The sequence below is a fragment of the Nycticebus coucang genome, chromosome 14, assembly GCF_027406575.1.
Source record: "Nycticebus coucang isolate mNycCou1 chromosome 14, mNycCou1.pri, whole genome shotgun sequence".
In the NCBI taxonomy this organism is placed as follows: Eukaryota; Metazoa; Chordata; class Mammalia; order Primates; family Lorisidae; genus Nycticebus; species Nycticebus coucang.
In genome coordinates this window covers 90,916,396-90,942,416 of record NC_069793.1, presented here as the reverse complement: position 1 = coordinate 90,942,416, position 26,021 = coordinate 90,916,396, and the positions used below count along the sequence as shown (strand labels likewise).

Here is a 26,021-nt window from a genome sequence, read left to right as displayed (position 1 = left end):
GGTTGAACCACTTGACATTTCCAAGCAAAGTAAGAATCTACTTCTCTAGCTGAAAGACAGTTTGTTCTCTCTTGCTGGAAGCTCTGAACTCTCCTCAGAGCAACACTGAACATTTACACTGTTATCAAAGCATAAAATTGATTTTCAGTACAATTACCATGTGGGGAAGTACTTTTAACATGGCATATATGCCTATTTGGGACTACTTTTCTTGTTCACTCAACTCTGATGTCTAGAAAATATATATATATATATATTTTTTATTGTTGAGGATTCATTGAGGATACAAGAAACCAGATTACACTGATTGCATTTGTTAGGTAAAGACCCTCTTACAATCCTGTCTTGCCCCCAAAAGTGTGGCACACACCAAAACCCCACCCCCTCGCTCCTTCCCTTTCTCTGCTCTTTCTTTCCCCCACCCCCACTGTGTCATTAATTGCCATTAATTGTCCTCATATAAAAATTGAGTACACAGGATTCATGCTTCTCCATTCTTGTGATGCTTTACTAAGAATAATGTCTTCCACTTTCATCCAGGTTAATACAAAGGCTGTAAAGTCTCCATTTTTTTTAAAGGCTGAATAGTATTCTAGAAAAACATTTGTAACAGGGTGAAAAGGTGAGGGATGGAGACTCCCTTACAGTGTGAGAGAACCTCTGGACTTATACCAGTCCCGGTTGCTGTGTGAGCATGGCAGTGGAGCCAAGGGGATGGTGCTCTGGGGTGGATGACTTGATTCAGTTTTTTTATGGTGAAGAGGAACGAAAGCATCTTGGATTTTCCACGAAGCTCACTTCTGATGTGTAGCAAAAGCATGTTACCCAACGAGCAGCTCTGGGAAAGGTGAATGATCAGAGTATAGGCAGTGTGGGCTGCCCGACAAATGCTACAGCACTGAACGTCCATTCTTGTTACCTAGCGACTGAGAAATATCCTTGGAGTCTAAGAGGTGGGAAGGAAAATGGCCACTGTTCAGCCCAGTCTGATGAAATGCTTGCTAAACAGAAAGATGGGGAGAAAGGATTCCAGACATGTGACCCTTGCTAGGCCTCAGCCTACACTGTAGCACCAATACTTGCCTTGGGTCCACCAGAACTTACCTTGCTGTTCAATATACTTCTGTTTTTGTCCGTAATCTCAAGAAACTCCAGAGGCAGGGCCATCCCTCATCTCTTTTATTCTAATCTCCACAGAATCAGTATATTTCTTCTTCTTTTGCTAAACTGCTATCTCTAATTCTTCAATTTCTTCCACTGTGACTGTTGAAATTTATCATCTTTCACTAACAAACCCCCCTATATATTCAATCTCCTCTCTGAACATTTTCCTAACTTTTAACTATGAAAATGTTATCCTTGTTCAGAATGGCCCTCTTAAGGTTTTATACAGAAGAAGAACCAGCCCGCTCTTTCCCCCCGACAGGTGTCGCTAATGGATGATTTCCATTACAATTATGCTCTTTTAAACATTTCTTTTCCTTCTAGCCTTCACCCAATTTCTCTGTTTATTTTATATAAAAACTGTTGAGAGCTATTCGTGCTATTACTTATTGTCACCAATTATTTTCCTTCCCTTCTCTGGACGCCACTCCAGGCAGGCTCTTACTCCCAGCTTTCTACCGTCCTCGTTCCTGTCAAGTTCACCAATTCAAGTGTCTTTGTTACTGAAACTTCATGGGTCTATCTCTGTTCCTCATCTAATTTGACCTATCATCATCCTTCGATGCAATTAATCACTCTTCCCTTTGAAGCACTTTTCAAAAACTTCACTTCTGTTTCTCACCAACCTGGTGATGCCTTATCACTCTCCATTGCTGGTTTTTTCACTTTCCAGATGCAGCCCGATTCTGTTAACTCTTTTCCATGTTCTTACTACATAGTGATCTGATCCAGTCTTAAATTTTTAAAATAGCCCTGACATGCTGATGACCCCAGTATTTTCAGCCATAAATGTCTTCCCTGGACTTCAGACTCTGGTGTTCAACGGCCTTGTAGACATGACTATTTGAACAGATTCTGTTCAATGGCAATTACTTTCTTGCAGATGTTATAGACTAAATTTTAGGTCTTCCCTGGATTCATTGCCCCCTGTTCTTCTCTACTCCATGAACAAATTACGACTTCTCTGACTTCAAAATACATTGACGTCTCTACTTCTCCGAGCAGTAAAACTACTCAGAAAAGTAGTCCGTATTAATTTTTCTTCCATTCTCTCTTGAACCCATGTTGGTCAGACCTTGATGCTTCCCACTCCAGTAAAACTGCTCTCGTCAAGAACCTGGGTGTGGCTGAACCCAAAGACCCCATTTAGTCCCCACTGTCCTTGTTCCGTCAGCAGCATGTGACACAGTTGGTTCACCTCTTTTCCTCGGTAATTTTTTTTTTTTTTTTATTGTTGGGGATTCATTGAGGGTACAATAAGCCAGGTTACACTGATTGCAATTGTTAGGTAAAGTCCCTCTTGCAATCATGTCTTGCCCCCATAAAGTGTGACACACACCAAGGCCCCACCCCCCTCCCTCTGTCCCTCTTTCTGCTTCCACCCCCAATTCTCTTGTCTTCCAGGACATCACATTAGTTTGGTTTCCCGTTTTCCTGTTTGGCTGCTTCCTGAGCTCCACTATTTCCTACTATGGAAACTCTTCAGGGCTCCATTTTCATACCATTTTGTTGTTTATATTTTCTTTCATGCAGTTGACATGTAGCTCATGTTTTAAAATATAATATACATGCTGATGAATTCCTAATTTGTAACTTTATCCTAAATCTCTTAAACTCCAGACTCATATATCCAAATGTCTCTTTGAAATCCCCATTTGGATGACTAGATGTATCAAACTTAATATGTTTCCAACCGAATTCCTAACCTCATTGCCACCCCGATCGGTTCCACTCCTAATGCCTTCTCTATGTCAGTCAGCTGATGGCAACTCCATCCTTGAGTTGGTCAGGCCAAAAATCTTAGAGTTGTCCTTGGAGTTGTCTTTTTCTCTTATACTCTTTATAGCAAGTTTATCAGTTAATGCTGTGGGCCCTACCTGCCAAATATTTTCAAATTCTGACCATTTTTATGACCTCTATTTCTGTCACGTTGAAGTGTCATCATCTCTAACTACAACAGCTTCCTAACTACTTCAGCGCCTCCTCACTAACCCCTCCCATAGTCTATTTTTCAACATAGACTGAATGACTGTAATAAACGATAAGACGTAGAATAACAACCCTCTAGTGTTTTTCCATCTTTCTCAGGATGAACATCCAAGTACCATATGATGTGGTCCAGCTCATCTTCTACCATTCCCCTTAAAACTAGTTCTGCTCCTGCCTCCCTGGCCTTCCAATGCATCTAATGAAATGCTTCTGAAACATTAGCACTGGCTGTTTCTCCGACATGGATGGCTTCCCCCCAGATGATGACACAACTAAATCCACACCTCCTTCAGCATTCATGTTCAGAATAAGGCATATTCTGACCAAGCCATTTCAAATTGCATTCTTTCTGCTATGGACTGAATTGTGTCCTGCTGGAATTGAGACATTTGAAGCCCTAAGCCATAATTTGGCTATGTTTGGATATAAACCCATGTTTGTTTGGATATGGGGCTTCTCCCCCTGCCCTCCTCTCTCCCCTCCCCCTCCTTCTCCCTCCCTCTCTCTCCTGTTCCTTCTCTCTCTTTGTCCCTGCTCCCCCTCTCTTTATCTCTCTCCAACTCTCCCTCCCTCTCTCTCTCCCTATCTCCCCTTCTCTCTCTCCCTCTCTCTCTCCTGTTTTTCTCTCTCTTTGTACCCCCTCCCCCTCTCTTTATCTCTCTCCAACTCTCCCTCCCTCTCTCTCTCCCTATCTCCCCTTCTCTCTCTCCCTCTCTCTCTCCTGTTTTTCTCTCTCTTTGTACCCCCTCCCCCTCTCTTTATCTTCCTCCTTCTCCCTCTCTCCCTTCCTCTCTCTCTCCCCCTCTGTCTCCCTCTCTCTCTCACTCTCACTCTCTTTCCCCTTCTGTTTCCCCCCTCACTCTCTCCCTCTCTCTACCCCTCTATCTTCCTCCCTCTCTCCCTCTCCCCCTCTCTCCCTCCCTCTCCCTCCCTCTCTCTCCCTCCCTCAATCCCTCCCCCTCTCTCTCTTTCTCTCTCCCTCTCTCTCCTTTCTCTCCCCTCTCTCTCCCCTCTCTCTCTCCCTCTCTCTCTCCCTCCCCTCTCTCTCCCTCCCTCTCCCTCTCTCCCTTTCTCTCTCCCCTCTCTCTCCCCGTCTCTCCCTCTTTCTCTCCCCTCTCTCTCCCCCCTCTCTCTCTCCCTCCCTCTGTCCCCCTCTCTCCCTCTCTCTCCCCCTTTCTTTCTCCCTCTCTCTCCCTCTCCCCCTCCCTTTCTCTCTCCCTCTCTCTGCCCCCATCTCTCCCCCTCTGTCTCTCCCTCTCTCTCTCTCCCTCTCTCTCTCTCCCTCCCTCCCTCCCTCTCTCTCTCTCTCTCCTGCTCTCCCTCTCTCTCTCCTCCCCCTCTCCCTCTCCCTCTCTCTCTCTATCCCCCTCTCTCCCTCCCTCTGTCCCTTGCTCCCTCTCCCTCTCTCACTGTCTCTCAGTGCCTTGTGAGGACACAGTGAGAAGGTGGACATTTGCACGCCAGGAAGGGAACTCACACCAGGAATGGAATGGTCAATACTTTGATCTTCGAATTTCCAACCTCTAGAACTGCGATAAAATAAATTTCTCTTGTTTAATACACCTAGTCTATGGCTGGAGTTGGCTAATACACTGCCCATATTCCAATACTTCTTTTTTTTTTTAAAAAAATTATAATACTTCTTATTTCTCTTATTCTACATGATTTCTTTTTTAGTCCTTTTTTTTTTTTTTAGAGACAGAGTCTTACTTTGTCACCCTCGGTACAGTGCGGTGGTGTCACAGCTCACAGCAACCTCTAGCTCTTGGGCTTACGCAATTCTCTTGCCTCAGCCTCCTGAATAGCTGGGACTACAGGTGCCCACAACAATGCCCGGCTATTTTCTGTTGCAGTTTGGCTGGGGCTGGGTATGAACCTGCCACCCTCAGTATATGGAGCCGGTGTCCTACTCACTAAGCCATAGGCGCTGCCTGCCTGGCTATTTTTTGGTTGTAGTTGTTATTGTTGTTTGGCAGGCCCAGGCCAGGCTCGAACCCACTGGCCTCAGTGTATATGGCTGGTGCCCTACTCACTGAGCTAAGGGAGCCAAACCTTTTTTAGTCCTTTTTACATTATGATCTTAATTCTATAGTATCTTACAAGATGATGATAGTACTCATCAACTTCCAAGATACTACACAATTGTGTTTTTTGTTCTATGTTGTTTTTCATCACTCATGAGAATACGATCTTCACAATGGCAGGCTTTGTTTGTTGTTGTTGTCCACTGATATTTCCCAAGTGCCTAGAACACTACTTGTAAGGTGCTCAATAAATTTTTATTATATGAATGAAAGAGTTCAAATTGCTTGATGTGATCAAAATTGGCAATTTAATTGATTTATTTGAATGTTGATATAATTATTATAGGCTTTATGTTAAAAAGAAGATATATATAAAAATATCGTTCCTTTCAAGGCTACACGTATTTGTATCTTCTTGGTCATAACCATAGGTAGTAAAGATTCCCTGTCCAAGTCCACATTCTGCACACCGCCCTATTTGTAGCCTCTCTTTAAAGTAAAAAAATTAAAAAAAGATTTGAAAATTCTAAATTCGTCATTGCTTTTTTCTTTTTTTTTTTTTTTGTAGAGACAGAGTCTCACTGTACCGCCCTCAGGTAGAGTGCTGTGGCCTCACACAGCTCACAGCAACCTCTAACTCTTGGGCTTACGTGATTCTCTTGCCTCAGCCTCCTGAGCAGCTGGGACTACAGGCGCCCGCCACAATGCCCAGCTATTTTTTGGTTGCAGTTTGGCCGGGGCTGGGTTTGAACCCGCCACCCTCGCCATATGGGGCTGGCGCCCTACTCACTGAGCCACAGGCGCTGCCCCATCATTGCTTTTTTCAAGATGAATACATTATTCCTATTTAGAGCTAAGTCTCATTTGTAGGAAGCAACGTTCATAAATTCATTCCAAGATGTGCTCAGCTGGAAGGTTCATGTGCAACTTCATTTGCCCAAAATCAGAAACTTAATATTCTTTACAACATTTTGGTGTATAAAGGAAGTTTAAGTGTTTTTCAAATAATACATTATGAATTGCATTAACTTATCAGAGTTAAACTCCAGATCCATCATTTTTTTTCCCCCTATATTTCTTTTCTTTTCTTTCTTTTTCTTTTTGAGACAGAGTTTCACTTTGCTGCCCTCGGTACAGTGCTGTAGTGTCACAGATCACAGCAACCTCCAACTCTCGGGCTTAGGTGATTCTCTTGCCTCAGCCTCCCAAGTAGCTGGGACTATAGATGCCTGCTACAATGCCTGGCTATTTTTAGAGACCAGGTCTCGATCTCTGGCTCAGGCTGGTCTCGAACTTGTGAGCTCAGGCAATCCACTTGCCTCGGCCTCCCAGAGTGCTAGGATTACAGGTGTGGGCCACTGTGCCCGGCCCTATTAGATATTTTTGGATTACAGTTTATTTTGACTGAAATTTATTAGGTTGTGGGAACAACTATGAAAACAAAAGGCCCTTGCCCCAGTGGAGTTGGTGTGGCTCCAGAGAGACTTCTTACCTCATGATAGGCCTAAAAGAAGTCATGATCAGATTAAGCTAAAACTGGAAAGCATGTAAAACATCTGTTTTGGAGTATGTAAAAGTTGAGCTCCTCAAAAAAATTTTCCCTGAAGATGGCAAGCTTCTGCCAATAGCTGCAATTAATGCTGAGTTTTGGATAAATGAATTAGGTGAGTGCCGTGGAACTTTGAAGGATAAATAAAATTGACCATTTATAGAAATCTATTTATAAAACATTATATTTCCTTATAAATAACAGCACAATCATAAGTTGTTTTTTTTTTTTTAAATAAGTACTATACTTGCTGAACTGAATTAAAAAAGACACTCCACTTTAAACTATTTCTAGCATCATCTTAGAAAGATAAAGGTACAACTTTATAGTTAGGGACTTCTAAAACAAATAAACATAAAAAATAACACTCCAAATTCCTAAGTCCTGCACACACACATGCACACACACACATGCACACACACACATACAAACACATAGCGTAGAATCAGGCAACTCCAGAAGGAAACTCAAAGGCAGGAATTAGAGAGGAAGTGTAGCCAGGACAGCCTGGACCAGCAGATGGGGAATGAGATGTCCTGGGCATGGGCACGGGGGATCAGGAATGAGACACACACACATACCACACTGTACCTACGACGAAAACTTCCCCCAAGTAAATTGCATGGCTAGGGCAGTGGGGGCGGGCAGGAGCGTGGACGTGGGCAGGAGGATGATTAGAGGAGTGGGTGACCCAGACCTGAATGAAGTGAGTCCATGTCCTGGCTGTGAAGTAAAACGTTTGAGCTGGCATACTGAGAATGAGATGGAAGCCCTGGGGTGGAGGTTTTACGATTTCTTAAGTAATTCTGTTTGAGTGCTTAGAATCTGTATCCTTTTTAACTTCTATACGCAGAGATGCTTCCAACTGGGGGGTATGCAGAGGTATCACAAGGTTTTAATGCAGTCAAGAATGGTACTAATACTCACAATTTATATATACTACAAAATAAATACATATGCATACATAATAAATATGTATATATATGCTGTAATAATATTCAACTGAAGTATTATTCAATAAAGGAGCCTGGATATCAACACAATTCTGAATTATAGTCTGCATGTTGAAAAAGGTACTTCCTCTCTCTGCAAATGTAATGTTTTCTACAAAAATAAGTTCAAATTTCATCTACCTAAGCAATAAAATGGACAACTCCACTCCCATAATATTCTGGATGGCTTTTATAGTCTTGTGCTCAGATATTTTGCTGATTTGTATATTTCACTTTTAAACAGGTAAGTCAATTTTAAAATAAATCGCAAATCTTTAGTCAGTATGGACAACTGTTTCTGAAGATTACATTTTACAGATTATCGCACACTTTTCAAAGACCAACATGTTAAATAAGTATGTAACCGATACTAAGTGACGGTTTGACGAGATAGGGGAAGTTTAGTTATAATATGAAAAGAAAACCTTTAGGGATTTAAAATAATGCAGCTATAATGCAAACATTTTAGAGGCAGGTGTTAAAATACTGCACTACTGTCAGGGACAACAGCAGGTGCCCGCTGACAGCTTGTCACAGGCTGATGATTTAGTACCTTCACCACAGGACGGGAGCAAACCTCAGGAGATGGAAGAACATCTGTGAGCAGCTGGCTGTAAACCGCCATGGCCAGGTCAGGGACCTTTCTGGGCTTGGATGGCGTGCAGGACCAGGATCGCACACCCCAAGGTGACCTTCTGTCTCAGCTGCATTAGCATGGTAAAAATCACACCCACGGGAGCCCCGGCAGTTTACAGCTGCCATGGCAACCCCTGGAAGTGACCCTGTAAGGTCAGAAGTGGGGAGGACCCTGAGTTCTGATATCCTTAGCCACAAACATCAAAGCAGAGATAAGTTCCCAAGGTCTTCTCCACTGGAGGAGATAGACCCATCCCTTCTTTGGAATGGACATTTGCTTTGTATTTCTTTCTTCTTCTTTTTTTTTTTTAATGAGTAGGGATTTTATTCTTTGGGGGAAGCTGTTCATAATGTTTGCTTTGTATTTCTGTCTTTGCAGTAGACAAGTTAGAATTGTCTGTGTGCAGCTACGTTTGATCCATCACCAACTTGGTCCCAGACCTCTTTCTTTGGCTCCGAGAACCCAGGACCAGGGACTTCCAACTGAAACCCAAGACCGCCTTAAATGGTGTAATTTTATGTTGGATTCTTTTTGCATAAATACAACAGGTATGTGACAAGGAATGGAGGGAAGGGCCAAGTTCTACGGTCTGATTGTCTTGGTGGTTAATAGAAATATACATTAAAAATTTCCATATTGAACCTGGTGAAATTGAGTAAGGCCTGAGCTTAGTTAATAGCATTGTGTGAATATCAGTTTCTTGATTTGATCATTGTCATGCAGTTATGTAAGGTGGGGAAAGATGAGGAAATGGGGGGGGGGCACGAATCAAGAGAAACTACGTACTATTTTTACAACTTCTATGTGCATCTAATGTTATTTCAACCAATAAATTAACATGATGTGGGAATTGGAATGACAGGAAAATAAGGTGCTTCACTCTTCTGGGTTTACAAAAATTAGGCAAATCCTTGTCACTATTGTAACAACGCACAGAGTTTTCAGAATCCAAAAAAGATCCAAGTGAGATTGTAAGCAAATATAATTCATGAGACAAGAAGCTGCCCTGGTTGTGGTTGACATGGCCTTGGAGCCTCTTACCTGTTTTCACTGTTTGCCAGCCCAGGGAGAAGGGGCTGCGCGCTTGCAGGTTGTAGGAGGAGATGGGGCTGTGGTTGTCAGCTGCTGGGCTCCAGGAGAGTGTGGCTGTGCTTTCGGTGATTTCCTCAACAATTACGACCCCAGGGGGACCTGGGGGACCTATGGGTCAGAGCAAAGCATACAGTTAAGTACAAACCATTCTGAGGAGCCATGAGAAATTGTATTTTCAGTATGTATCTCATCAAACTGGGTAATCACCTTAATGAAATATGTATTTCGTAATGAGAATTGATTGCAAAAAGTGAAAGGATGCAAGTTGGGTTTCAACATTTCTGGAGGGAACTTAATTATAGATTTGATTTTTTTTCCTTGCACTTGGTGCTCCCACCAAGGAGCATTATATTTTATAGAAAAAGAAAAAATAATTTAGATGCAAACACAAGGATGTGAATATCAACTTTAGCTGTTGAAATCAATCACAGCTTACAGGCGCCAACAGAAAGTGATAGGCAGTGTTACTGGACAAAAAACAAACCCATCCTTGCTAAAAAGCTGTAGATGGATGGGACTAAGTTTCATGCTCAGAGAACCTTCCACGAATAAACCCTGTGATGTGTACTATCAAGTAACTTTCACTCTAACAAGGGAAACACACAGGCTCTGCGATCATGATTGTATAGACACGGCAAGGACATGTACCGGAAGTGAGGCATGTGAGGAGCTCTCTGGGGAAGTCAAAGCACACTGTTATTGGTGACTAGATTTTCTTTCTTTCTTTCTTTTTTTGTGGAAACAAGATGGATAGTGAATCACAGAAGGTTAATTCCCTTTTGACCCTAAAAAAATGCTATAGCATTGTGACGAGTAATCTATGCACATGGAACTTCATCTTTAAGACAAAAATCACGATCCGATTTGAGAAAAATATCTGTCATTGTGTTTTATTCCTAAAATAGTGATTTCTAAGAGCCTCGAAAAAAATACACAGCTATTTATGTTTTAGTGGCTACAAAGCAATGGCAGTTCTTACTGGCATTTTTCTATCCCATAATATGAAAAGTTCAAGCTGAAGAAGGCTTTTATTTTGAATGAAAAAAGTTAAGTATTTTGAATATTTTCTTAATTGGTCCTAATGTAGCAAGTTGCTCCCTGGATTGGGTGATGAGCAGATCTCAGAAGTAAGAGCTGAGATAGACTATAAGGAGCTCAGAGATGACTGGGTGCCAAAGAGGTGGAGTCGGTGTGAGAACGTTTTGAGCAGAGAATAGCAACAGAAAAGGTACGGTGAAATGGAGAAATAGTTTCAAACCTCTCTAGAGAAAAGGACATTTTTAGGAGATCTGGGATGAGCATTTTTTACCTAGGCTGAGAAGAACCAGCAATAGATGACAGAGACCACAGATTTAGAAGTTAGGAACTGTCAGGAGAGTGCAGACAGCTGAGGTTGTGGGCAGAGGCGCAGAGGGCAGCCTTGAGAAAGAGGGACAGTTTTCCCTTTCAGAGGAATTAAGGAATAAAAGGCAAAACAATGAAACATAGAAAGTTTTTGAGATAGCAAAGGGAGAATTTGAGAAAGCCCCTTTTGGAAGGTCTTTTTTTTTTTTTTTAACTAAAGTTGACTATAAGACTGTTTACAAAAGTGAGGGTGATTGGGTGGGAATGTAATTGGGGGCGAGAAGATAACAGAAATGTTTTTTGGACTAGGCACATGGTGAAAGTGGAAGGCTGCAAAGAACAGGGAATAAAAAGATTCTGGAATAGTACTGGAGGGCAAGCAGATCTGACCAATTCAGTAAAGGTAGGAAAGACAGGACCAGGGTAAGAAAAGTAATCGGTTGGGTCCACTCAGGTTGAAGAGTTCGTAAATTTGTTATTTAGCATCAAAGTGGACAAAGACATGAGTTACCGTGGAATCAAGGTAGAACGGGGTGTCGGGGGAGCCAGCGTGGTGCTGACAGACATATTAGAATGAAAGAAAGATGCCAAGGAGGCTGGGTTACTGTGTGAGGAAAATATGAACCTAGGAACTTGCTTCGTGAGGGGAAATCGTCAGTTTGTGATTTTCGAGGTGGGATAGTTTTGAGTGACGATTTGATTTGTGTTTGTACAGAGTGAGGTGGAGATTATGATTATTAGGGCTGACAAGGTCCAGGCCCTATGAAATAATGTTTATTGCATCACCAATATCGATGTTGAAACCATTAGAGCAGTGGCTAAGGATGGGTGAGCAAAATAAATGCAATCCAGTGCTGAAGGTTTCTGAGAAGTTTTTGGACTCTGGAGACATGAACGGAGGAGCGACCATAATCTATAATGATGATATAATAGTGAGAAGAATATTAACTATGACATCGTCACTCAGAGTTGTCATCTGCCCTCCCTGGGCCACAGTAAGGTGCTGCCCTATGTATCCAGCAAACACTCACTCGTTCATTTACTTCTGCATCACTGTGAGGTGGGCATTACTGGGTCATCTCCCTATTTCCTAGAAGAACTAATAGAAACTCATAGAAATTATTTAGTCAATGCATAATAAATAAATTATGTAGTTAATCACCTTGCTGTGTGAAGCTTTACGGTAGGCACTGACTATCAGAGAATCCCTTCTCTGCCCAAATCTCTCTGCTAGTTATTTGCCCAAATCTCTCTGCTAGTTAATGGCAAAGCTCGGGTTTGAATTCGAATTCGATCGTAAAGGCTGATTTGTGGAAGGAAGCAAGGAGGACATTAATTTTTTCCTCCTTTCGCTGTTAATCTTGGTAGTCATTTCAGTTGAAGAAAGGAAAGAAAGAGAAAAATTGTGTGTTAGGGAAAGTCATGTTTGAATTATGTGGTGGAGATGGCATTTGAAGAAAGCACGGAGCCTTGGTGGCAGCCTGTGTGAAAGGTGGCCGCCATCGCTCCTTCCTCCTTGCCCAAGCAAGCCATTCTTTCACTGGATGGTGGGAATGATCCTTTCACTTCTATCATTCTGGGCCGGCCTATGTCTGTTGGACCTGGTAGACAATAGTAGAAGTGACACCGTAAGGCTTTTCAGGCCCGGCCACAGCAGCTTTGTAGCCTTTGCCGGGTCTCCTGGAATGCTTGCTGTGGGAAAAGCCAGCTGCCAGATTAGAAGCCCAGTGATAATGAGACTGCCATTATCTGAGGAGCCATCTGGACAGATCACCCTGAGCTATTCCAGGCATCCCAGCCTAGGCCCCAAACACGTAAGAGAAGAAGCTTTCAGATGACTCCGGTTTCAGCCTCCACGTGCATGGGAAGCCCAAGCCAGACCCTCCTGGCCGTGCCTGTCAGCTGCCAAAATCACGAGAGCAAATAACAGACTGACGCTTTAAGCTCCTGAGTGTTAGGGCAGCATTGGCTACATAGGGCAGCATAGACTTCAAAACTGTTTTGAAAGTGTTCAAAGGTGGGGAACTCTGTCAGGAGGATCCTCAAATACTATGAAAAAAGACCTAGGATTTAGCTACTATGTTCACGTGAGAATTACTGCTAATAAATTTATTAATCTCTTCTGTGTGGTTCCCTTTATTCTGTTTCATTCAACCCATCCCCTTTACTCACTTCATCAAAAAGCATTTATTACGAAGGGTCTATGTTCAGGGTCTTACGGAAGACACTATCGAAACTATTTGTTAGCTGAAATAAAATAATTTGCCTTTCTGAGCATTTAAGTTTTATGAAATGTTTAAATTAGTTCCCTTAGAGAGAGGTATATTTCTTTAATAATAAATATAATAACAGTTATATTTATTAATAGATAATAATGACTTTAATGATAGATAATAATTACTCTAAAGAAGTTTTAAAACTTCAACTGGAACAAAAAATAGAATTTAAATATAATTAATACATCCTCGAAAACTTTTTCTGTATGCGTCTATTTGCCCAAATATTGTTCCTTAGCAAAATAAATAGTGACAGTGGCCAAGATTTATATGCCTCAGGACACTGATTGTGACTGTGTAATTATTTATAATTACTAACAATTATAAACAACTCTTTGTCCAGTAATCATGTAATTTTTAAATTCTAAATTCTTGTGATGAAATATTAGGCAGCCATGAAACTGCTTTAGTATGGAAGAGTATTTAATAACATGGGAAATGTTCACAATAAAATAAGTGAATAACACGGAATACAAAATTGTATGTAAATATAAAGGTATTGTAGTAATTTGCCAAATATGCAAAGAAAAAGACGTGTAATTCAGGGTTGATGCTTGGAGGTGAGGATATAAATAATTTAAATTTTATTCTTTATACTTGTTTGGGTTACATAGTAAATGCATATTACTTCTAAAATTATTTTTACAAGTAATTATTTTATTATTTTTTTTTCTTTTTTTTTTGTTAAATCATAACTATACAATGATATGATTATGGGGCATCATACACTCACTTCATAAACCATTTGACACATTTTTATCACAGTGGTTAACATAGCCTTTCCGGCGTTATCTCAGTTACTGTGCCAAAACATTTACATTCTACATTTACCAAGTTTCGCAAATACCCCTATAATATGCACCACAGGTGTGATCCCACCGATTCCCCTCCCTCTACCCACCCCCCCTTTCCCACTTCTCCCTATTAAGTTGTAGCTGGGTTATAGCTTTCATGTGAGAGTCCCAAATTAGTTTCATAGTAGGGCTGTGTACATTGGGTATTTTTTCTTCCATTCTTGGGATACTTTACTAAGAAGAATATGTTCCAGCTCCATCCATGTAAACATGAAAGAGGTAAAGTCTCCATCTTTCTTTAAGGCTGCATAATATTCCATGGTATACATATACCACAATTTATTAATCCATTCGTGGATCGATGGGCACTTGGGCTTTTTCCATGACTTAGCTATTATGAATTGGGCTGCAATAAACATTCTGGTACAAATATCTTTATTATGTTGTGATTTTTGGTCTTCTGGGTATATGCCCAGCAGAGGAATTACAGGATTGAATGGCAGATCTATTTTTAGATCTCTGAGTGTTCTCCATATATCTTTCCAAAAGGAATGAATTAATTTGCATTCCCACCAGCAGTGCAGAAGTGTTCCCTTTTCTCCGCATCCACGCCAACATCTCTGGTCTTGAGATTTTGTGATATAGGCTAGTCTCATTGGAGTTAGATGATATCTCAAAGTAGTTTTGATTTGCATTTCTCTGATGATTAAAGATGATGAGCATTTTTTCATATGTCTGAAGGCCGTGCGCCTGTCTTCTTCAGAGAAGTTTCTCTTCAAATCCCTTGCCCAGCCTGCGATGGGATCCCTTGTTTTTTTCTTGCTGATGCGTTTGAGTTCTCTGTGGATTCTGGTTATTAAACCTTTGTCAGAGTTATACCCTGCAAATATCTTCTCCCATTCTGAGGGCTGTCTGCTTGCTCTGCTTACTGTGTTCTTAGCTATGCAGAAGCTTTTTAGTTTGATCAAGTCCCAGTAGTGTATTTTTGAAGCTGCTTCAATTGCCCGGGGGGTTCTCCTCATGAAATACTCACCCAGACCAATTTCTTCAAGGGTTTTCCCTGCATTCTCCTCTAGTATTTTTATAGTTTCATGTCTTAAGTTTAAATCTTTAATCCAATGAGAGTCTATCTTAGTTAATGGTGAAAGGTGTGGGTCCAATTTCAGTCTTCTGCAGGTTGCCAGCCAGTTCACCCAGCACCATTTGTTAAATAGGGAATCTTTTCCCCACTGAATGTTTTTAATTGGCTTGTCAAAAATCAAATAGCGGTAAGTAGCTGGATTCATCTCTTGGTTCTCTATTCTGTTCCAGATATCTACTTCTCTGTTTTTGTGCCAATACCATGCTGTTTTGATCACTATCGATTTGTAGTAAAGTCTGAGGTCTGGTAGTGTGATTCCTCCTGTTTTGTTTTTATTTCTGAGTAATGTCTTGGCTATTCGAGGTTTTTTCTGATTCCATATAAAACGAAGTAATGTTTTTTCAAGATCTTTAAAATATGACAGTGGAGCTTTAATAGGGAGTGTGTTGAAATTATATATTGCTTTGGGTAGTATGGACATTTTGATAATGTTGATTCTTCCTAGCCATGAGCATGGTATGTTTTTCCATTTGTTAACATTTTCAGCTATTTCTTTTCTTAGAGTTTCATAGTTCTCTTTATAGAGATCTTTCACGTCTTTTGTTAGGTAAATTCCCAAATATTTCATCTTCTTTGGCGCTACTGTGAATGGGATAGAGTCCTTAACTGCTTTTTCAATTTGACTGTTGTTGGTGTATATAAAGGCTACCGATTTATGAATGTTGATTTTGTAACCTGAGACGCTGCTGTATTCCTTGATCACTTCTAGGAGTTTTGTAGTAGAGTCCCTAGTGTTTTCCAGATACACAATCATATCATCTGCGAAGAGCGAGAGTTTGATCTCTTCTGACCCTATATGGATACCCTTGATCGCCTTTTCTTCCCTAATTGCGGTGGCTAAAACTTCCATTACAATGTTGAAAAGCAATGGAGACAATGGGCAGCCTTGTCTGGTTCCTGATCTGAGTGGAAATGATTCCAATTTAACTCCATTCAATATGATATTGGCTGTGGGTTTGCTGTAGATAGCCTCTATCAGTTTAAGAAAAGTCCCTTCTAGACCAATTTTCTTGAGTGTTCTGATCATGAAGGGATGCTGGATATTATCAAAAGCTTTTTCTGCATCAATTGAGAGAATCATATGGTCTTTGTTTTTTAATTTGTTTATGTGCTGAATTACATTTATAGATTTACGTATATTGAACCAGCCTTGAGACCCTGGGATAAAACCAACTTGGTCATGATGTATAATTTGTTTGATGTGTTGCTGGATTCTGTTTGTTAGGATCTTGTTGAATATTTTTGCATCTATATTCATTAGTGATATTGGTCTATAATTTTCTTTTCTTGTTGGGTCTTTTCCTGGTTTGGGGATCAGGGTGATGTTTGCTTCATAGAACGTGTTGGACAGTCTTCCTTCTTTTTCTACATTTTGGAACAGGTTGAGTAATATAGGTACTAATTCCTCTTTAAAGGTTTGGTAGAATTCTGACGTGAAACCATCTGGTCCCGGGCTTTTCTTTTTAGGGAGGTTTTGTATAGTTGATGCTATTTCTGAACTTGATATGGGTCTGTTCAACATTTCCACTTGATTCTGGTTAAGTCTTGGAAGGTGGCGTGCTTCCAAGTATCGGTCTATTTCCTTCAGATTTTCATATTTCTGAGAATAAAGTTTCTTGTAATATTCATTAAGGATTTTTTGGATTTCTGATGAGTCTGTGGTTATTTCGTCTTTGTTGTTTCTGATTGACGATATTAGGGATTTTACTCTTTTTTTCCTGATTAGGTTGGCCAGAGGTTTATCTATTTTATTGACCTTTTCAAAAAACCAGCTTTTTGATTTGTTGATCTGTTGTATTATTCTTTTGTTTTCAATTTCATTTAATTCTGCTCTAATTTTGGTTATTTCTTTTCTTCTACTGGGTTTGGGGTTGGAATGTTCTTCCTTTTCCAGTTGGGTGAGTTGTCCCATTAAGTTGTTAACTTCCTCTCTTTCCGTTCTCTTGAGGAAGGCTTGCAGTGCTATAAATTTCCCTCTTAGAACTGCCTTTGCAGTGTCCCATAGGTTCTGATAGTTTGTGTCTTCATTGTCATTTTGTTCCAAAAAATTGGTGATTTCTTTCTTAATCTCATCTCTGACCCAGCTATCATTCAGCATAAGGTTATTTAACTTCCATGTTTTTGTATGAGTATGCAGATTCCTGTTGTTACTCAATTCAAGTTTTATTCCATGATGGTCTGAGAAGATGCATGGAATAATTTCTATTCCTTTAAATTTACTGAGGTTAGACTTGTGACCTAAAATGTGATCAATTTTGGAGTAAGTTCCGTGGGCTGATGAGAAGTATGTGTATTCAGTTTTGTTGGGATGAAATGTTCTGTAGATGTCTGCTAAATCTAAATATTGGATGGTTAGGTTTAAATCTAAGATTTCTTTGCTCAGCTTCTTTCTGGAGGATCGATCCAACACTGCCAAGGGAGTGTTGAAATCTCCAATGATTATGGAGCTGGAGGAAATCAAGTTACTCATGTCTGTTAGAGTTTCTCTTATAAATTGAGGTGCATTCTGGTTGGGTGCATAGATATTAATAATTGAGATCTCGTAATATTGAGTATTACCCTTAACAAATATGAAGTGACCATTCTTGTCCTTCCTTACTTTTGATGGTTTAAAGCCTACTGTATCTGCAAATAAAATTGCAACACCTGCTTTTTTCTGATTACCATTTGCCTGAAATATGGATGACCATCCTTTCACCCTGAGTCTGTATTTGTCTTTTAAGTTGAGATGTGACTCTTGTATGCAACAAATATCTGGCTTGAGTTTTTGTATCCAGTCAGCTAACCTATGCCTCTTTAGAGGACAGTTTAAGCCATTCACATTGATGGAGAGTATTGATAAGTCTGGTGGAATTTTGGGTGTCGAGTTTTTCAAAGGTCCAGTGGACATTTTTAATCCTTTTGCCAGTGTGGAAGTTGGAGTTTGATCCGAAGTTTCTGGGTGATTTTACTTTTGTGGTATAGGATTGGGTTGGTCATTGTGGAGGATAGGTCTGAGAACATCCTGAAGAGCTGGTTTACTTATGGCAAATTTTTTCAACATATGAATGTCATTGAAGTATTTAATTTCTCCATCATAGATGAAACTCAATTTAGCTGGATACAAGATCCTGGGTTGAAAGTTTTTTTGCTTTAGGAGATTAAAAGTTGATGACCAGCCTCTTCTTGCTTGAAAAGTTTCAACAGAGAGATCTGCAGTTATTCTAATATTCTTACCTTTGTACTTTATAGTTTTCTTTCGCCGGGTTGCTTTGAGAATCTTCTCTTTCATGTTAACTTTAGTGAAGCTAATTATGATATGTCTGGGAGATGGCTTATTGGGGTTGAATCGTGCTGGGGTTCTGAAGCTGTCTGCTATCTGAATTTCAGATTCTCTGGGCATGTCTGGAAAATTTTCTTTCATAATTTCATGTAGAAGGGCCTCTGTGCCCTTGGCAGCCACTTCATCGTTCTCCGGAATTCCTATAACCCTTACGTTGTTTTTTTTCGAATTATCTGAGAGTTCTCTGAGTGAGTGATCCGTTTTTGCTCTCCATTTCTCTTCCTCTTTGAGAGATTGGGAGCATTCGAAGACTATCTTCAATGTCAGAAATCCTTTCTTCTGCTTGCTCCATTCTGTTACTGAGGGATTCTACTGTATATTTCATATCTTTGAGGGCTGTAAGTTCTTGTTTCAGTGTGTCTAAGTCTTTGGTGGTTTTGTCTTTAAATTCCTTAAATTCTTGAGACAATTTTTGAATTTCTCCTCGAATTCCTAATTCCATTTTATTGATCTTGTCTGCAAACCAAATTCTGAATTCGACTTCTGACATCTCAGCCAGTTGTTTATGAATGGGATCTTCAATCACATCTGCCGTATCTTTTCTTGGGGGGGTTGATCTATTCTGGTTACCAGAGTTTTTCCGCTGATTCCGCCCCATGGTTTACTCCCTTTGGTTTTTTCCCCTGGGGTTTTATTGAGGGCCCGTACAGTGTTGTGGGCTGAGAAACTGGGGCCCTGTCTGGTGTGGTGGAGCAAAGTGGTTCTGTCTTGTTTTCAGCTGGTTTCTGTTCGATCCTATTGCAACTTCTACTCTGGCTTGAAGTCTCAGCTGTGTGGAAAAATCAGTAATTAAGTCACCCCGCCTGCCCACCTCTGGCCCCAGTTGGAAAAGGAGAATCAAACCTTCCTACAATCGCACACCCAGGGCACCGCCTGAAGAGTCCTCAGTCTATTAGCCCAGTTCAAAAGGTCCGAATCAACTGTCTCAATCGGCACTTGTCTCGGGTGGAAGGGTTCAAGAGGTCTCTGGGAAGTGGATCACAGGGGCCTGGTTACTCCTCTGACACAGTTCACCCCAGTGCAGCGTGGAGTCAGGAGGAGCCACCCAGCAAACAGAGCAGTCTAGGAAGGTTGACGTCTCCTTCCCCACTTTGCCCCTCCGTCGGACCCAGTCACTGGTATCTCTGCAGATGGCTAACCCAGTTGCCTGCAGTGAACAGACACTCCAGGGATTTGCACCTGCCTGAATCGCAAGGAAGTCTGCCAGGCCCCCGCAGACTGCCGCTATCTAGCAGGAGGAGATGGGGCCTGACATCTTTGAGTGTTTGATGCAGGTGATGGGAAGGAGGTGTTCACTCAGGCTTAGCCCCGTCCCTGATGGATGCTGCTAACAGAACAGAACAGACAACTTTGTGAGGTTCTGTCTCTGTTCCTGTCGTCGCCTACAGAAGACGGGCTGTTTTGAGTTCAAACGTCTTTGCTGCTGGAGAATTGCGTCTGAACACCTCTCTGGGTCGGCCCCGCCCTGGAAGCTTCCCGGGTTTGTGAGCCGCGTCACCCGGTGGCCTCCTCTGGTTGCCCAGGGAGACAGGGGGTGTGGCCTCAGAATATCCAGAAGTGAGCGTTCTGCCGTTAAAGAAAAAACAGCTGTTGATCTACCTCCAGGGAACTGCTGCTCTGGTGTGGGCACTCAGGCGACCCTTTTCTCCTCTGTCCCGCACCCCAGAGTCAGCACTGAGCGGCCGCAGTTTGTGCTGGGTTCACACCCCTTAAGAGATCCCCCAAGAATCAGAACTCTTGGGGATGGGCCCCCAGACCCCGATTGGGAGTGGGGCGGGGGGAAGCTAGAGTTTCATTCAGTTTTACGCAATACTACGGTCCGGGGAGGGCTCCTGCACTGCACCGCAGGGAAGTGCCGCCAAGGCTTGATTTCCCCTCAGCAGAGTGCCCTCTCCTCGCTCACGTGTCCCAGAGTCAGCGCTGACCTGACGCAGCTCAGGCACTGTGCACTCCCCTCGAGAAATCACCCAAGGATCCGAACTCCGGGGGATAGGCCCTCAGACCCCGAGTGAGAGTAGGGGTTCTCAGCTCTCAGCGGGGAGGCCAGAGTCTTATTCAGTCTTGGGCCCGTATGCCCGGGGAGGGTTGGTGCACCGCACCGCAGGGAAGTGCCGCGAGGTGTGACTCCCCCTCAGCCCGGTGCCTTCTCCTCACTCGCGCGCCTCAGAGTCAATGCTGACCAGTCGCAACTCGGGGACTGTCCACTCCCCTTGAGAAATCACCCAAGGATTCGAACTCCTGGGGGATAGTCCCTCAGACCCCGAGTGAGAGTAGGGGCTCTCAGCTCTCAGCGGGGAGGCTAGAGTCTTATTCAGTCTTGTGCCCGGGGAGGGTTGGTGCACTGCACCGCAGGGAAGTGCCGTGAGGCGTGACTCCCCCTCAGCCCGTTGCCCTCTCCTCACTCGCACGCCTCAGAGTCAATGCTGACCAGTTGCAACTCGGGGACTGTCCACTCCCCTTGAGAAATCACCCAAGGATCCGAAGTCCTAGGGGACAGGCCTCCAGACCTCAGTGGGCGGGAGGGGAGCGCTGGGGATTCAGGGTTGCCGGCAAAAGATTCCCAAAGTTTTATTCAGCCCTATGTCCGGCAGGAGAACGCCACGGCACCCCAGTAGGGGAGGTAGGTCCAGTTTTTAGAAGGTCTCTCCCGTGGAGTGTAGTGGGAGGGCCTTTAATTTCTGCCCGCTTGTTCAATTTTGGGGCTCTTGAGCCGGTCTCATGGGGGAGGGGGACTCCCGTCCTCTTGGTGGTGGATTTTGTACCTTTTGTTTGCGTCCTTGTGATCACAGCTTGCCTCAGCGGTGTTGATGTGCGTTCTTCAGCCTTCTCTCTTGGTGAGGCTCAAGTCCACCAGGATACTTACTAAATTCCTGTCCCTTAACTCTCCTTCTGGACGGGAGCCTTTGTTGAAAGCTGGCTTCAGTCCGCCATCTTGTCTCCCCCTCACAAGTAATTATTTTAGAGAACATCTCCATATTGTGATATGTGCTAAGGGAAGTACATATTTTTTAACTATTCGAACCTTTACTGAGTCCCTGGCACTGTGATCCAAGGTGGGAGATGGGTGATGGAAGGATAAGACGGAGTTTCAGCTGTCTCTGTGTCAAAATCCAGTGGCACTGAGAGATATTTTATCAAAAAATGCCAGGCAGTGATGTTCAAGTGCTTTGAGAATAATTTCATATCTCATTATAGCACTTGTGAACATTGGCTATAATTAATTTTGTGTTATTGCCACTTGTCCAAAAACCCAACATGGTAGCCGGCATGTATTAGACCCTCAATAAATATTTATAGAAGAATAGAAGAAACTAAAAGGAGAAGAAGGAAAAATGAAGACAGGGAAGGACAGAGGAGTAACTTTTATGAATTTGGAGTATTATAACAATTAGCAAGTCAAAGAATGTTTTAAAATAGGATAATCAGAAAGGTATATAATAATCTCTTCCACTATTAAATAAAAATATCTTGAGTTAACGTTCATTTTTCCAGTCAAGTTGAGAATGGCAATAAACATGACACATAGCTCCATAAATGAAGAAAATAAACCTTTCATTTGAGTTAATAATAAGGATCATCATTGTGGGAAACTTAAGAGTATTATAGCTTATGGACAGATAATTTTTCTAAATTCTTGTAAGTCTGAAAGATTTCTTAGGAATATAGTAATGTAAAGATATTCCAAAAAATTGGAACTCTCTCTCTTCTAAGAGAGATTAAGTTCATTTTCAACCATAATAAAACCGAAAGCCAAATTTACTGTTATTTATAAGTATTGGCTGATCAATGCTCTATGTATGAAAAAATATTTTTACATATTATATATTGAATGCTGGTTGCAATTATCTTCCTGTATATATATATATATTTAGGAGTGAATTACATTAACATGTTAATAGTCAGTATCTTTGTTTTTAAGGCTTGTTAATAATAGTTCCACTTTTGGTATCTTTTGACTTTTTAAAAAAGCCGGGAAGTAGAAGTTCTCCTGAAAGGCTTTTGCAGCTAATTCATACAAGGCACCTTTGAAAATAGATGTGAGGATAAATGCGTGACAGTAACTAGTGTCTGGATTTTATACAGATGCCGGTCATTCGGTAGAAATCTTGCTATATTTCATACTTAGCTCTAATGATTCAGTGTCAGATGGGCAGTCATCTGAAAGTTGCCCCCACCCCACCCTTCTGGGAAAGTGCTATTGCATAATATCACTAAAATAAATATTTTATTGACAACGACAATAGATAATTTAGAAGCACAGGCCCAGCCTGTTCGGTTCTTCATGGTGAGGCCTGCTGGGCATCGGCAGACCACAAAGCTCTGAGCAGAAGCTGTGCTCTCCTGGGTCCTATCCATCCTCAATCAGGGGCCCCCGGGTGGCTGTAAGATTGTGATCAGATCCATGGACCTAATGTTCAGTTAGAAGATTTTCTTCTCTTGAGGAGCCATTGACTTTTAAAGTTGAGAAATGAATACAGTGCGTATCTTCTTGTAACCTTTAAAGCTGTTATGATTGTGCTGGTGACATGAAACAAGGACTTGAAGCTTCAAATACTAGTTACGCAATGTTACAGAAATTTTTAAGTGAACTAGTCTAAGCCTATTGTTTTTCAGATCAATAAAAAAATTAAAAAAAAAAAAAAAAAGAAGTAGTACTCGAAGTAGGAAAACTTCTGAACAAAAGAGAGGGCAACAGAGCTTTCCTGCTTGGGGGGTTAGAGCAGGGACAGGCTTTCGTCTTGACAACTGGTTGAATTATGACGAATGAATGTCGTAACCCATGAGGAATTGTGTGCTGACTTTTTGTGGCATTTTTGCCCATTCTCTTTGGCTACAGCAAGGAGCAATCCAGGCTGGAGTGCTGGTACAGTCATAGTCCTGGCCTCACGCCGACACTGACTTAGCTCTTTCTCACACACATGACATCACAGTTTATGAGGCTTACTGATCCAACAAATATCCTTACTGCTAGATGTTATTGTTTACATTATATAACTATTCAGGTTTGTTCACTATTATTTGATTTTCAGAAGTTTCCTGCTGTTTTTCTCACACAGAAGTTTTCAGTAAAAAAAAAAAAAAAAATGAAACATGCTGAGATTCAAAACATTAAACAAGTCTTTTAAATTGTTTGAAATTAATGTGAGAAATTTGGTACTGACTATGCTATGGTATCCTACGTAAGTTTTATCGTAAGCCCAGGAGTATAGGGATATGCTCCTGGACCAAGGGAGCAATCTCTGAGGAATTGGGAGCCCCATGGAAAAGATGGGGGTAGATGTTGGTTTTTCTTCCCCTTATACTTCTGGCAGACTGCAGGCTCCAAAACTGTTAGGGAGCTTCTCTACTCTTAACAGCCCAAAACTTGGGGCAGGTACCTGCAGTCCCAGCTACCAGGGAAGCTGAGGCAAGATAATTGCTTGAGCCCCAGAGTTTGAGGTTGCTGTGAGCTATAATGCCATCCATGGCACCCTACTATAGGGCAATTAAGTAAGACTCTATCTTAAAATAAATCAATCAATACATAAATAAATAAAATAAATTGAACAAAATATTGAAGATCAGAGGATTTTTTTTTTTTGGAGACAGAGTCTTACTCTGTCACCCTGGGTAGAGTGCCATGGCATCATCATAGCTCACAGCAACTTCAAACTTTTGGGTTCAAGTGATCCTCCTGATTCAATTTTTCTATTAAGCAGAGCTGAGTCTCTCTCTTGCTCAGGCTGGGCAAGAACTCCTGAACTCCTGGGCTCAAACAATCTGCCTGCCTTGCCCTCTGAGAGTGCTAGGATTATAGACGTGAGCCACTATGCCCAGCCAGAGGAAAAAAATTGAAGCAAAATGAAAACCACCCTATTATACAAATCCATGATCAAATGTTCTGTGTGCTTTTCATTAAAAAAAAAAAAAAAAAAAAAGTCCTGAAAGTGTTAGAAAAACTGTCCTGAGAGGACAAAAACAGAAAGCTGACCTTGACAGCTTTGAAAGATGAAGGCTGAGGGGAGACCATGAGGCCTCATTCCTACTGAGGCTGTGCCATGGTCGGACCAGCAACTTAGGAATTCCCTTTGTGTTTCTGGGACACAGAAAGTTTGTTAGACATTGAGACTGGAGGGATGGGTTTTTCAGTGGAGATTCCAAGAAAACGGTTGTTCTGAGCTAGTAATTAAGAATAAAAACATGACTTTTTTTTAGTAGCAAAGGGGAATAAATAAATATTCCAAAAGACTGCAAAATTAAAGGAATTTTAAAGAGAGGGAAATCCAATGGCTTACGTTTGATTAGAGTAGTAGAAATCTACAAAGGTGCAGAAAAATAGGTTGAGGGGAGACCTCCAATCCCAGGACAGGGAGCCTGGACATCCTTCCACAGGCAGCGGAGAGCCAGCGAGTGTCTTCTGAGCTGGAGACAGACTGACGCGTTAGGTTTTATTAGGGAAAAGGAAAGAGCAGGAAGGAAACGTTATTCCAGAATTTCATGCCTGGTTGAATTGGAAGAATATTGATAGACTAAAGAAGGAATCTGGAGGAGAATCTCAGAAGTTTCCTTTTCAATTTACTGCCATCAGTTTAGATTAAAATCCTGATAGTAAAACTAAACTACAGCAGGGGGAAGATGCCAGTTTAGACCCGAAGAGAGCAAACAGCTCAGGAGTCCTCACTGTGAACAACGCGATGGGGGATGAATCACAAACAGTAACATTGGCAAACAGCATTGAGAACCGACATGAAGTGAAAGACATGATTTTATAGGGGCGGAGTCCACATTGTTCCATTAGATTTTTTTATGCCTTATGTTTGCACATGTCCAGAAACAAAGGTGATCTCATTCAAAAGTTGGCATGATGTACATATACCACAATTTATTAATCCATTCGTGTATCGATGGGCACTTGGGCTTTTTCCATGACTTAGCAATTATGAATTGGGCTGCAATAAACATTCTGGTACAAATATCTTTGTTATGTTGTGATTTTTGGTCTTCTGGGTATATGCCCAGCAGAGGAATTACAGGATTGAATGGCAGATCTATTTTTAGATCTCTGAGTGTTCTCCATATATCTTTCCAAAAGGAATGTATTAATTCGCATTCCCACCAGCAGTGCAGAAGTGTTCCCTTTTCTCCACATCCACGCCAACATTTCTGGTCTTGAGATTTTGTGGTATAGGCTAGTCTCACTGGAGTTAGATGGTATCTTAAAGTAGTTTTGATTTGCATTTCTCTGATGATTAAAGATGATGAGCATTTTTTCATATGTCTGAAGGCCGTGCGCCTGTCTTCTTCAGAGAAGTTTTGTACACCATGGAATACTATGCAGCCTTAAAGAAAGATGGAGACTTTACCTCTTTCATGTTTACATGGATGGAGCTGGAACATATTCTTCTTAGTAAAGTATCTCAAGAATGGAAGAAAAAGTACCCAATGTACTCAGCCTTACTATGAAACTAATTTGAGGCTCTCACATGAAAGCTATAACCCAGTTACAACCTAACAATAGGGGGAAGTGGGAAAGGGGGGGGGTGGCGGGTAGAGGGAGGGGGATCTGTGGGATCATACCTGTGGTGCATCTTACAGGGGTATTTGCGAAACTTGGTAAATGTAGAATGTAAATCTTTTGGCACAGTAACTGAGACAACGCCGGAAAGGCTATGTTAACCATTGTGATAAAAATGTGTCAAACGGTCTATGAAGCGAGT

The 26,021-nt window shown here is 41.6% G+C and overlaps 1 protein-coding gene across 1 annotated transcript in view; it reads right to left on the bottom strand.

Annotated features, from left to right (window-relative positions):
- CNTN5 (contactin 5) overlaps positions 1–26,021 on the bottom strand; it is a 1,447,249-nt gene that overhangs the window by 81,764 nt on the left and 1,339,464 nt on the right. Inside the window, exon 17 of the mRNA XM_053561942.1 lies at positions 9,397–9,555. Within this exon, the coding sequence (XP_053417917.1) occupies positions 9,397–9,555 (159 nt within the window). The remainder of the gene's footprint in view (positions 1–9,396; positions 9,556–26,021) is intronic.